The 12,064-nt window shown below is 43.5% G+C and overlaps 1 protein-coding gene across 2 annotated transcripts; it reads left to right on the plus strand.

The window, feature by feature from the left end:
* The first annotated feature begins 1,062 nt into the window (after positions 1-1,062).
* On the plus strand, positions 1,063-10,886 carry ASB8 (ankyrin repeat and SOCS box containing 8). 2 transcript variants are annotated; one of them, XM_003252221.3, is made up of 4 exons: positions 1,063-1,199; positions 5,128-5,289; positions 7,369-7,473; positions 8,677-10,886. In XM_003252221.3, the coding sequence occupies exons 2-4, from the start codon at positions 5,161-5,163 to the stop codon at positions 9,307-9,309; spliced, it is 867 nt and encodes a 288-aa protein (XP_003252269.1). In that variant the 5' UTR covers positions 1,063-1,199; positions 5,128-5,160; the 3' UTR covers positions 9,310-10,886. The 2 variants fall into 2 exon arrangements, with proteins under 2 accessions (XP_003252269.1, XP_012363892.1); XM_012508438.2 differs by having other exon boundaries at positions 5,132-5,289.
* Positions 10,887-12,064: the final 1,178 nt, after the last annotated feature.

Below are 12,064 nucleotides of genomic sequence, written 5' to 3' on the forward strand. Positions count from 1 at the left end.
TCACTTGAACCCGGAAGGCTGAGGTTGCAGCCAGCCAAGATCGCGCCATTGCACTCCAGCCTGGGCAACAGAAGTGAAACTACATCTCAAAAATAAATAATAATAATAATAATAAAAAACATTGCCAGCATTTGCAACTTCGAAAAATTCACTTTTTAAAAAAAGTATTTCAGCTTCTTTTGAAAAAATGGACAATCTCACCATGGTGCAGTGGCAGGAAGTGGAGGGCATATTCCTACCTGGCAAAATTCCTTTGAGTCTGGAGCTCAAAGGAGGCTCACTCCCCAGACCAGGTCATGAGCTTTCAGTTTACCATCCTCTCACTGATGTACATGAACTGTCTGGGCCTGCTTTAAATTTCTAATTGGTTAGATTTGGTTGCTTAGAACAAGCTTTGGGGAGTAGGTGTGGGGCACTCTGGGTAAACAGGCTACCGGGCAGACCACAACTCTTGCAGTCTGCCTGAATGGGCTGCTTCACTCCTTCCATGCACCACCACCTTGTGCTGCGGACTTCAAAATGTTTATGCTTTGCACAGAAAGTCTGTCACTCAGAGGTGTCATGTTTTTGCATGGGAAGTTTCAGTAACCCTAATAAGAGTTATAAATAAAGGTCGTTTATTCCTCTACATTTAGAATACTACACCTCTTGGGTGGTTGAGTTTGTCTTTGATATGGTTTACTTGAAGGAGGGTGGACATGTACAGGAGGGTTCTAAGGAGCATAGATTCGTTCCACCATTATGAATAATGCTGTAAGTATTTTTGTCAAAGACACTTCTTATTAAGAGTTTAGTCTCCTAAGCAACTGAACCATTGTGGATGGACCCCCTGCTGGCCTGGTCCACGCAGGTGCAACCATATAGAATCGGCCCAACACTCAGGGTTCCCGAGCTCTTTTTCCCCCGCTGCAGGACCAAGACCCGAACCCTGCGGCTGTGGCCGAGAACGCTGCATTGAGCCTGCGCGCAAAGCCTCTGCGTAAAAGGTGAAAGTAACCCCCTAACTAGGCCTCTGGAGGACGGAAGCTGCCGCACAAGTCTGCGCAGGCGCGCCCCGCTGACGAACACTCATCAGTGCGCAGGCGCCCATCTTAGTTGGTCTTCTTGTCCTGTAAACAGAGGGCCTGCCCCCGACAGCTTCTGCTTCCGGGTCACGCCTTGACAGCGGCTTTCAACGCCCACCTCAGCCCAGCAATTCGGTGAGTGCGGTCCTTGGAGCGGGTCTACAGCCAGGTTTCCTAACCCAGGGTACCACGCCCAATAACGCTTCCTCTACTCTCCGGTCGAAGGGCTCTAGTTCTCGAGGCTGAGACTTATTTCCGGGCCTTAGGGGGCAGATCGAAGAGGGAGTTGGTCCGCGTCTGAGGCCCCCCAGCGCAAATTGCGTGATTCTCTTTCAGTACCAGACCTGCCGGGATTGCTGCGATCTGTTTAGAGCCCGTGCGGAAAGTGACACCGCACGTCCTTGCATTTCGTGCCCTTGTTCCCCGCCCCCTAGCCTCAGAGAGACAGCTGCCGCGAGCCCTCCCGCAGCAGGTGCGGTGGGATTAGGGGCGCTGCAGTCTCGGCCAGGGTTCTCCCGGGGCGGGAGGGGGCGGGGCCGAGGCCTCCCTCGCATCAGAGCTGTTGTGTCTTCTCTTTCTCACTTTGCTTTTTTTTTTTTTTTTTTTCCCCCAGCTTCGCAATAAATGCCCTTTGGTGTTTTCTCTGGATCCCGTAGCAAAAGAAAACGAGGGAGACAGGGCTTTCAGCTCTGGCAGAGGAAAGGGCCTTCCAAGGGGATCACACCGTACATGGGCTGCTGTCTAGTGAGATCGAATTTAGCTTTCCTTGACCATTCCTGACAGTGAATGCTGTCAATCTGCCCTGAAGTTTCATTCCTTTACTGGGAGCCTCCAGGCAGCAGCAGACCACTGACCATACTCTCAGGAATTCTTAGCCCGGAGCCCAAGAGCGCCCGGGAAATGAGTGCAGGGTTTAGTTTCATCAGATTATCATGGCCCAGAAATGGTTAACAAAACCACTTTATTTATTTATTTTAATTTTTGAATTTTTTTGTAGAGACGGTTGGGTTTTGGGGTCGTCTCACCATGTTGCTCAGGCTGGTCTTGAACTTCCAGGTTCAAGAGCTCCTCCTGCCTTGGCCTCCCAAAGTGCTGGGATTACAGGCAACAGAACCACTTTGGTCCAAGCCTCCTGCTTTAGATGCTCTGTCTTCTGCTGTCATTCTTGGAATTACCAACTCAAATGCACTTCTTTTTTTTTTTCCTTGAAACAAAATAATTATAAGATACAGATACTTGTCTCAGAGCAGTTTCGTGGCTACTGGAGAGATTAAAACATATGCCAAATCTGAACTATCTAGAAAATGTCATAGAGACATATAAACAATTGTGTCAGCTTATCCGTGCATGGTAACAGGGGAGAAAAATACCTAATTTGAATTATCGATACATATGAATATTTTTACTTGCATTCTTTTAATAGAATTTACATCTAATATAAATGGCTACTGATTCACAAAATAGAAACTGTCAGAATTTAGAGTATATAATATATAAAGGGATACGCAATCACAAAAAGCAAAAATTGGCCGGGCATGGTGGCTGATGTCTGTAATCCCAGCACTCTGGGAGGCCAAAGCAGGTGGATCACCTGAGGTCAGGAGTTTGAGACCAATTTGGTCAACATGGTGAAACCCTGTCTGTACTAAACATACAAAAATTAGTCGGGCGTGGTGGTGCACACCTGTAAATCCCAGCTACTCAGGAGGCTGAGGTTGCAGTGAGCCGAGATAGTGCCACTGCACTCCAGCCTAGATGACAGAGTGAGACTCTGCCTCAAAAAAAAAAAAAAAGAAAAAGCAGAAGATTATATATATATATATATACACACACACACACACATTTTTTTTTTTTTTTTTTGAGATGGAGTTTCACTCTGTCACCTCAGCTGGAATGCAGTGGCGCAATCTCAGCTCACTGCAACTGCTACCTCCCAGGTTCAAGGAATTCTCCTGCCTCAGCCTCCCAAGTGGCTGGGACTACCAAAGGTGGTGCACACCACCATGCCTGGCTTTTTTGTATTTTCAGTAGAGACAGGGTTTAACCATGTTGGCCAGGCTAGTCTCAAACTGCTGACCTCAAGTGATCTGCCCATCTCGGCCTCCCAAAGTGCTGGGATTACAGGTGTGAGCCACCGCGCCCCACCAAAACATTATATATTATTAAATGACCAAAACAATTTCATATGGGTAATGTGCTTATTTATTTCAAGTCTTGAATTTCTTAGGATCTAAAGTAATAAACTTTACATTGGTTCAACAGATGTTAAGAACCTACCATGTGCTCAGGTACTATTGAAAAAATCAGTATCATTATTCCCAAAGAGCTTATAGTAAGAACACAGATTCCTAAGCAGTTGCACCTAGAGAGCTGATACTGTGTATTATATTTTCTTTATTGTTTTTGATATGTATTGCTTCATAGAAGTGCTCTACCTTATTGGCTGTAATTTTAAATGGTCCCTAACTCTTGTCTCTTATACAGCCAAACCTTTTAAGTTGAATTGAAGTATATTGCATTATTTTCTTCTTCCATCCTAGAACTCTGTCCTATTGTGGTTTCAACATATATTTCACCAAAGTCTATTTCTCAGTTGTCACGAATAGCCAATTATTAAAAATTTTAACTCATTTTATTTTTTTTTTTGAGATGGAGTCTCACCCTGTTGCCAAGACTGGAGTACAGTGGTGCAGTCTCAGCTCACTGCAACCTCTGCCTCCTGGGTTCAAGCTGTCTTCCTGCCTCAGCCTCCCGAGTAGCTGGAATTACAGGCGTGCGCCACCATGCCCAGCTAATTTTTTTTGTATTTTTAGTACAGATGGGCTTTCACCATGTTGGTAAGGCTGGTCTCGAACTCCTGACCTCAGGTGATCTACCCACCTCAGCCTTCCAAAGTGCTGGGATTACAGGTGTGAGCCACCACGCCCCGCCTTTAACTCATTTTAAAATCTGCAAATTTTCCTAAAACTGAAAGTACATTTCATTATTGTGAACTTTAATTTTTTCCTAGTTTTATATAAATGACTCCAGGGTAGTTATACTTTTGCTTTCCTTCCTTATTTTAGAATATTACCTCAAATAGTTCCTTTTTTTTTTTTTTTTTTTTGAGATAGAGTCTCGCTCTGTTGCCCAGGCTGGAATGCAGTGAGGCGATCTTGGCTCACTGCAAGCCCTGCCTCCCGGGTTCATGCCATTCTCCTGCCCCAGCCTCCCGAGTAGTTGGGACTACAGGCGCCCACCACTATGCCCAGCTAATTTTTTTGTATTTTTAGTAGAGACGGGGTTTCACCACATTAGCCAAGATGGTCTCGATCTCCTGACCTCGTGATCCACCCATCTCGGCCTCCCAAAGTGCTGGGATTACAGGCGTGAGCCACCACACCCGGCCAAATATTTCCTTTTTTTCCTCTTCTGAAGACATTTGAAAATATTTCAGATGACTTTTCATTAGTAAGATAGATATATTTGCTCCATAGCCTTCTTCCTCTCTTTTCACACATAACAATCATTTCTATACTGTTTAGTCAGTCAACCAACCAATATTTGTTAAATACTTACCTTTTGTGAGATTCTGTGGCTGGCCTTACATGGGTGAAAAAGTAGAAGACAAAGTCCTGGCCTTCCAGTTGATTACAGTTTCGATGGAGAAACAATATGTACATAACTCTATTGCAAGGCCCAGTGTTATAAGTAACTTAGTGGTGGTGCCGATCATAAAAACCACAAAAATTCAAAGAAGGAAAATAATGTTTTGTGACCTCTTCAGCCTTTTAAAAATCCTATTCCTTGCCTAGTCTTGTTTGCAAACCACACAGAGCTCCATGGGGGTCTTAGTACCTCTTGGGGAAATCTTGTGCTAGACTAGGTTAGAGTAGAACCTTTGTGTCCAGGTTTATCCAACTCCCTAGGCAACTATTATAATCCAATTCCTTATGATTATGAAAGTAGTATTAATCACTCCTTGAAATCTGCTTTGAGTATTGGGAAGGCCTCAGAGAACACCTAACCCTAAAGACAGGTGTGCTCAGTGATATTGTATATGCCGAAAACTTCTTTGTTTCAGGCAGTTTGGAGCATGTGAACGCTGTGAGCCTTGATGAGTTCCAGTATGTGGTATATTATGCAGAGCATTCAGAGCAAATACTCTCTCTCAGAGCGCTTAATCCGAACAATTGCTGCCATCCGTTCCTTCCCACATGATAATGTAGAGGACCTCATCAGAGGGGTGAGTGTGCTGGTATTGACAGGAGAGTCCTTGTGATGTGAAGTGGGAAAGCTCTGTAAATCCTCATGGATCACAGATTTGCAGCTTTGACTCAACCCAAGATCACAGGGAGTTTTTACATTTTGCTAACTGCATTAACTGGATCATTAAAATGTATTTCCCCTATGTTTGCTTCGCTTCCCTTCTCCCTTTCACTTTGTGTATCTGATATTTTTCTTCATGGAATATGTTCTCAATAACCCTAATCGCATGTTCTTTGTAAAATATCTGAGTATGATGCATATGTAATCCATTGAGCTCAAAGTCTTCTATACATGTTTTATTAAGGGAGGAGGTGAGCAAAGCAGAGGTGGTTTTTATTTTTATTTTTTGAGACAGGGCTTCACTTTTGTCACCCAGGCTGGAGTGCAGTGGCGCAAACAAGGCTTACTGCAGCCTTGACCTCCCGGACTCAAGTGATCCTCCCACCTCAGCCCCTCAAGTAGCTGGGACTACAGGCACATGCCACCCATGTCCAGCTAATTTTATTTTATTTTTTGTAGAGACAGGGTTTCACCATGTTGCCCAGGCTGGTCTTGAATTCCCACGCTAAAGCAACCCACCTGCCTTGGGTTCCCAAAGTGCTGGGATTAGAGGTGTGAGCCACTGTGCCTGGCTACGGAGGTGGTTTTTAAATCCTTGTGAGACTTTCTTCATACCTGGGTTATAATAATTACATGGAGAGATTTTTACTTACATTCTATGTTAAAAGCAGCCACCACTTCTAGCTCTGTAGAGGATATCAGCCTCTAAAATGCATGGTAATTATAGTTTAAGAAAACACCTTAACCATCTGATGTTTAATCATGGCCCTTCAATAATTGTTATATGACTAGTATCCTAGAAGGTCTTTACTATCCTCTTCTATTTATTTTTCTTGTTGAAGAGAAGTTAGAGTAATTTTTTGATCACCAGAAAATGCATCCAGATGGTTACTTGTGTATATGCTAAGACTTCAGGCTCGTCATTTATAGCCTGCATCTCTGTAGCTGCTTCAGAGTTATTGGGCACAACTGGAGAAGGAAAAGTCATGCAGTGTTAGCTTATTCTGAGCAAAAGTGGTGTCAGAAGACTCCGCGGTAGAAACCTTGTCACATTCTAATTCTAGCTCTGCTGCTGAGTCATTCAGTGACTTTGGTCTGACTGGTATCTCTATCTCCCTTGATTTTTTTTTTTTTTTTTTTGAGACGGAGTTTCGCTCGTCGCCCAGGCTGGAGTGCAATGGTGCGATCTCGGCTCACTGCAACCTCCGCCTCCCAGGTTCAAGCGATTCTCCTGCCTCAGCCTCCTGAGTAGCTGGGATGACAGGCACCTGCCACCACACCCGGCTAGTTTTTGTATTTTCAGTAGAGACTGGGTTTCACCATGTCAGCCAGGATGGTCTCAAACTCCTGACCTCAGGTGATCTGCCTGCCTCAGCCTCCCAAAGTGCTGAGATTACAGGTGTGAGCCACTGTGCCTGGCCTCTCCTTTGATTTTGAATAGAAGCACTAGCAAAGGCTAGGTGGTAAAGAATGCTGATACCAAGAGGCTACTTTGAAGATGTTTATAAAAAAGGAAAAATAGTGTTAAGATGATGCCACTATTAGTGATGGTCATTTGCTGAATGGCCAAAAGAGCATGCATGCCAGTTCTGGCCTCAGTCTGACAGACGCACTTTCCTACTTTTTCAGAGCATGGTGGCCATAGAAAGTGGATTGCTGGCCCAGCTTTCCTGCCTGATGATAAGGTTTCCAGTGCTTTGATACATAAGATTATGTCTTCAGTGATGTCCAGGTGACCATCTGGCAGCCTCCCTTGTGGAGAAATTTAGTAACTTGATCTAAGGAATTAACAGTTACTTTCCTTCATCTTCAGTGTACTCCTTTGGCCTGGACATGGGCATAATATTAATTAATAGAAAAGGAAACAAGGAACTAGCAGTGTATCTATAAAATAGTGAGAGTTAGAACTCGCTGTCCCCTGGACTCAGTTCTGAATTCTGTCCTGCTGGGCAAGCCAGAGCTGAGCGCACTGACTGCAGTTGTCTTCTGCCCACAGGGAGCAGATGTGAACTGCACTCATGGCACACTGAAGCCCTTGCACTGTGCCTGTATGGTGTCAGATGCTGACTGTGTGGAGTTACTTCTGGAAAAAGGAGCCGAGGTAATATTTTTTAACACATTCACATTAATGATTCACTAAAACTTGAGCTTCATGCTTTCTTAGAATTTCTCCCCATCACTCCTCCATCTCTTTCCTCCTCCAGTCTGAACTTCTAACTCAAGGTAATGTTGGCATAGCCAATATTAAGGAAAATAATGGTAAATATATAAAATGATCTAAGGATTTCATTCTTTTGCCTTTCTGTCCCCACCCTGCTTGCCCCCATTTTATGGTGCTGATACTCTGCTTGCCTTTCTTCTCCTTAACTTAAGCTGTCACTGACCATCACTTCAGGAAGGTTACCTTGTAGGGGCTGTTTATATTTCCATTTAATCTTCTCATTGCTTATTGTCTATCCAGGAGATATAAATGCAGAGATCCCTCAACTCTGATTAAATCTAAGGTACCCTTAAAAGTACTTAAAGTACTTAAGAAGTGGTATTTAAGATAGGTTTTGGCCAAATAAAAGGTTGAATTTACTTAAATGTTTCAGGGTTTTTTTTTTTTTTTTTTTTTCATTAATGAGGGAATATGCTACTTGGAAATTTGAAGAAAAAAACTACAGGTGATGCTGACTGTCAGCAAGCCAGCTGCTTTTCCAGCACTGAGAGATTTGTGCTCTTCCTATCACATGCTTTCATTTGGGTTCTCTTGTGAACCCACAGCATATTTTTGCAAAGGTCTGACTTATATTCTAACATTTTGAACTTCTCTGTATGGTTAAAGAACTTAGCAAAAGCTATGTTTTTCAGTTTGGTTGCTACATTAGCCACAGGGTACAGAAAGGGTCAGGATAAGTAAAATAATTCAAAACTCTGTGTAGTCAAGCAGCTTTCCAGTAATATCTTTCAGAGCAGTTACAGGGACTTAGACTTCCTCTATTCCTGCCTTACCCGTTACTCTGTGGTAGAGATTCTAATGAATAGATAAATGAACACTGCAGCAAAAACCGAAATAATGCAGACCAGCTAGTCAGTCACATAATAGTGTTGAGTGTTCGAGGACAGTTCTTTTCCTTTTTGCTCCTAAGTTCCTGTCATATCTTCATCTTTATCACCAGGACTCCCTGGGAGTTGCTTGTTTGACCCTCTTGTTCAGAGCACTGCATAGCAAAGGTAGTGGGTAACCATGCAAGCTTCTTTGCTGCTGTCCTGTCTTCCTCTCAGTAGTCTGTCTACTGTAATAGTTCCTCCCTTTTTACAGGTGAATGCCCTGGATGGGTATAACCGAACAGCCCTCCACTATGCAGCAGAGAAAGATGAGGCTTGTGTGGAGGTCCTGTTGGAGTATGGTGCAAACCCCAATGCTTTGGATGGCAATAGAGACACCCCACTTCACTGGGCAGCCTTTAAGAACAATGCTGAGTGTGTGCGGGCTCTCCTAGAGAGTGGGGCCTCTGTCAATGCCCTGGATTACAACAATGATACACCGCTCAGCTGGGCTGCCATGAAGGGAAATCTTGAGAGTGTCAGCATCCTTCTGGATTATGGCGCAGAGGTCAGAGTCATCAACCTAATAGGCCAGACACCCATCTCCCGCCTGGTGGCTCTGCTAGTCAGGGGACTTGGAACAGAGAAAGAGGACTCTTGCTTTGAGCTCCTCCACAGAGCTGTTGGACACTTTGAATTGAGGAAAAATGGCACCATGCCACGAGAGGTGGCCAGAGACCCGCAGCTATGTGAAAAACTGACTGTTCTGTGCTCAGCTCCAGGAACTCTAAAAACACTCGCTCGCTATGCCGTGCGCCGTAGCCTGGGACTCCAGTATCTCCCCGATGCAGTGAAGGGCCTTCCACTGCCAGCTTCTTTGAAGGAATACCTGTTACTTTTAGAATAGCCTGGAGAAGATGTTTGCACCATCATGCAGGCAACTCTGGGTGAGGTTGTCCCTGCAGTACTCCTTGTCACAGAAAACAGAAAAACAGTTGTTCCTGTTGTGTGGTTTATAGATTTCGAAGCAACATGTCACAACAGTAACCTCCATAGCACCTCCCCTTCCAAACCAAACAACCCAAGAAAAATCCCTCACTTTTGTTTTCTGTTTATTGCTTACTTGGCTTTTTATATTGCATTTTGCAAAAGAAGAGGTCTCCCTCAATCCTCCCCTTTAGGGAAGGAGTCAACAGTGCAACTAAATTTCTCTAGGAAGATGGAAAGTACTTAAATAATGTGTGTGTGGTTTTCCTTTGGGGGCGTGGTTAATGGTCCAGAAGAATCCCTTCTAGAAAGCATTTTAGGCCAGGCATGGTGGCTCACGCCTGTAATCCCAGCACTTTGGGAGGCCGAGGCAGGCGGATCACCTGAGGTCAGGAGTTTGAGACCAGCCTGACCAATGTGATGAAACCCCATCTCTACTAAAAATACAAAAATTAGCTGGGCATGGTGGCATGTGCCTGTAATCCCAGCTACTCGGGAGGCTGAGACAGAAGAATTGCTTGAACCTGTGAGGCAGAGGTTGCAGTGAGCCGAGATCGCGCCACTGCACTCCAGCCTGGGCAATAAGAGCGAAACTCTGTCAAAAAAAAACAAAAAAAAACCATTTTAATTGATCTGTGAAAAAATTTAAGAAAATCACAATTTCAGCTAACAGCAATTGTGTCACAAAGATGAAGATACTATAACCTCAAATGGTGCAGATCCATAACTGGGCTGGATGACATCCCTACTGTGCCACGTCCTGGGGCATTTGGAAGGGACTGGACCTCTTTCCCCTCATCAAAGGAAACAGCAGTCTTTGCCTCTTTCTCTTGGTTGTGACCATGGGCTATAGTAGCTCTGAAATAACAAGAGCTCTGTAATAACAGTAATAAATAGCTCTGAAATAACAGCCCTAAGAACTCCTAAAGTCCTGAGAACTTTTCTTGTAATGCAGCTTTTTCTCTTCCTGAGAGCCAGTGTGTTCTAATGGGCTTCACAGGCAGTTCCTACACCTACGGTGTGTGTTCCAGCAGGGAGGAGTTATGGGCTGGGCTACCTTTTCCCATGAGTCTTCATTCCCAATGGAAAATTCACTCTGCTTAGTTTGGAATTATTTTTCTTTCAGTTGTTCTGGAACCTTTGCTTTTTATTGATTTATACAATACAATTGGTGGGAGGGTGGACTTGGGATGGGAGTGGGAAAAGCATATAAGAGCTTCTTTTGTGATGGTCCATCTACCCAAAAGAGATCTGCTTTAGTGAACAATACTCTTTCCTTTCATGTTTCTAAACTAGATCAAGTTGTTACTGATTTTAGATGACTTGTATGCAAATTTGAAAAACTTTTTTTTTTTAAAGCTGTTTGGGAACTACAAACAATGAATGGAATCTACTGACACAGCTAATTGGAAAACAGATGTCTTCTTTTGTCTTATTGATGCTGGTGTTTAAAAAACACCATTTAAAAAAAAAAAGAATAAATAGTTCTAAAAGCAAGTTTGGCAATTTCTACTTTTCCTACTTTTCTCCAACCCCCCTTAGAAAAAGTTCTTCATTTACTGCCTGGCTGTTCAATGTAACTGTCCATCCCAACCTTTCTCCCATTAGCAGCAGTGATTCTGGGCATTGCTGGAGTGAACAGGAGGGCCTGGGCAGAGTATCTGAAGAGCTTCCCCTTCCTTTATACCTTCTCCCACCCCAAATTTTGAATTACTGCTTTTATGTTCTCAACTCCAGCTGCACATAAAATCACTAAGGAAGCTTTTTAAAAACACTGGTGCCAAGATTTCACCTCATACCAATTCTTTGGAATTTTCTGGGGTAGGGCTGGGGGCTTGAGTGTTTCAAATGTAGCCAGGAATGAGATCCCACTGTGTAAGTCAGTGGTTCTCAATTCTAGTTATTAATTAGAACCACCTAGGAAAATTTTTAAAAATACTAAGGCCCAGGCTCCACCCCCAGAGATTGATTTAATTGGTCCAAAGCAGACCTAGTAGGGCTGGCCGCAGTGGCTCACGCCTGTAATCCTCACACTTTAGGAGGCCAAGGTGGGAGGATCATTTGAGACCAGGAGTTGAAGTCCCCATCTCTACAAAAAAATAAATAAAGTAGACCTGGGCATGAGGATGTTCAAAGGTCCCAGGTGATTCTAATATTCTGGTAGATTTATAAACTGCTTTAGATGCTACTTCATTTCTCATCATAAATAATATTCTAGAAAGTTTTGTCCATATGAGAAAAAATGTTACCTGTTTCTCAGTTGCTTCATAATCACTCATGTGGTTGGTGGCTAATAAATTCTGCTTCACCTCCACTTAAGAGTTCAAACACAATTTCACTTATCTTTTTAGCTCTGGGGAAATAGCATGCACCTTCATAGGTTATTTTTTGTTTTTAAGTGGTCTTCACTATGCCTTTTTTTCCCAGATCGTATCATCATCCTAAATTTTTTACTCTTTACAGAGTGACATTTTCCCTCTGATTAGCTTTCTCCGAGCCATCCTTCCCTCTTCATTTTCTTGAGGAAACAGCTCTAAGATTAAAGATAGGAAAGAGAAAGAGAACCTATAAATCAATGGCAATTAGCATTTAAAATGTTCTGAATGAATGCCTGAACCTTCCCTTTCACTTCGTTTTCATAGGCCTTATGGCTCTGGGGATTTGATATGGCATGG

This window comes from Nomascus leucogenys, chromosome 8, assembly GCF_006542625.1.
Source record: "Nomascus leucogenys isolate Asia chromosome 8, Asia_NLE_v1, whole genome shotgun sequence".
NCBI classification, from domain to species: domain Eukaryota; kingdom Metazoa; phylum Chordata; class Mammalia; order Primates; family Hylobatidae; genus Nomascus; species Nomascus leucogenys.

What these genes read in the sequence shown, in the direction of transcription:
- ASB8 (XM_003252221.3), top strand. Translation starts at nt 5,161, where the DNA reads ATGAGTTCCAGTATGTGGTATATTATGCAGAGCATTCAGAGCAAATAC. An exon ending in TAGAGGACCTCATCAGAGGG is followed by an intron (nt 5,290 to 7,368) that starts GTGAGTGTGCTG and finishes TTCTGCCCACAG; the next exon opens with GGAGCAGATGTGAACTGCAC. An exon ending in TTCTGGAAAAAGGAGCCGAG is followed by an intron (nt 7,474 to 8,676) that starts GTAATATTTTTT and finishes CCCTTTTTACAG; the next exon opens with GTGAATGCCCTGGATGGGTA.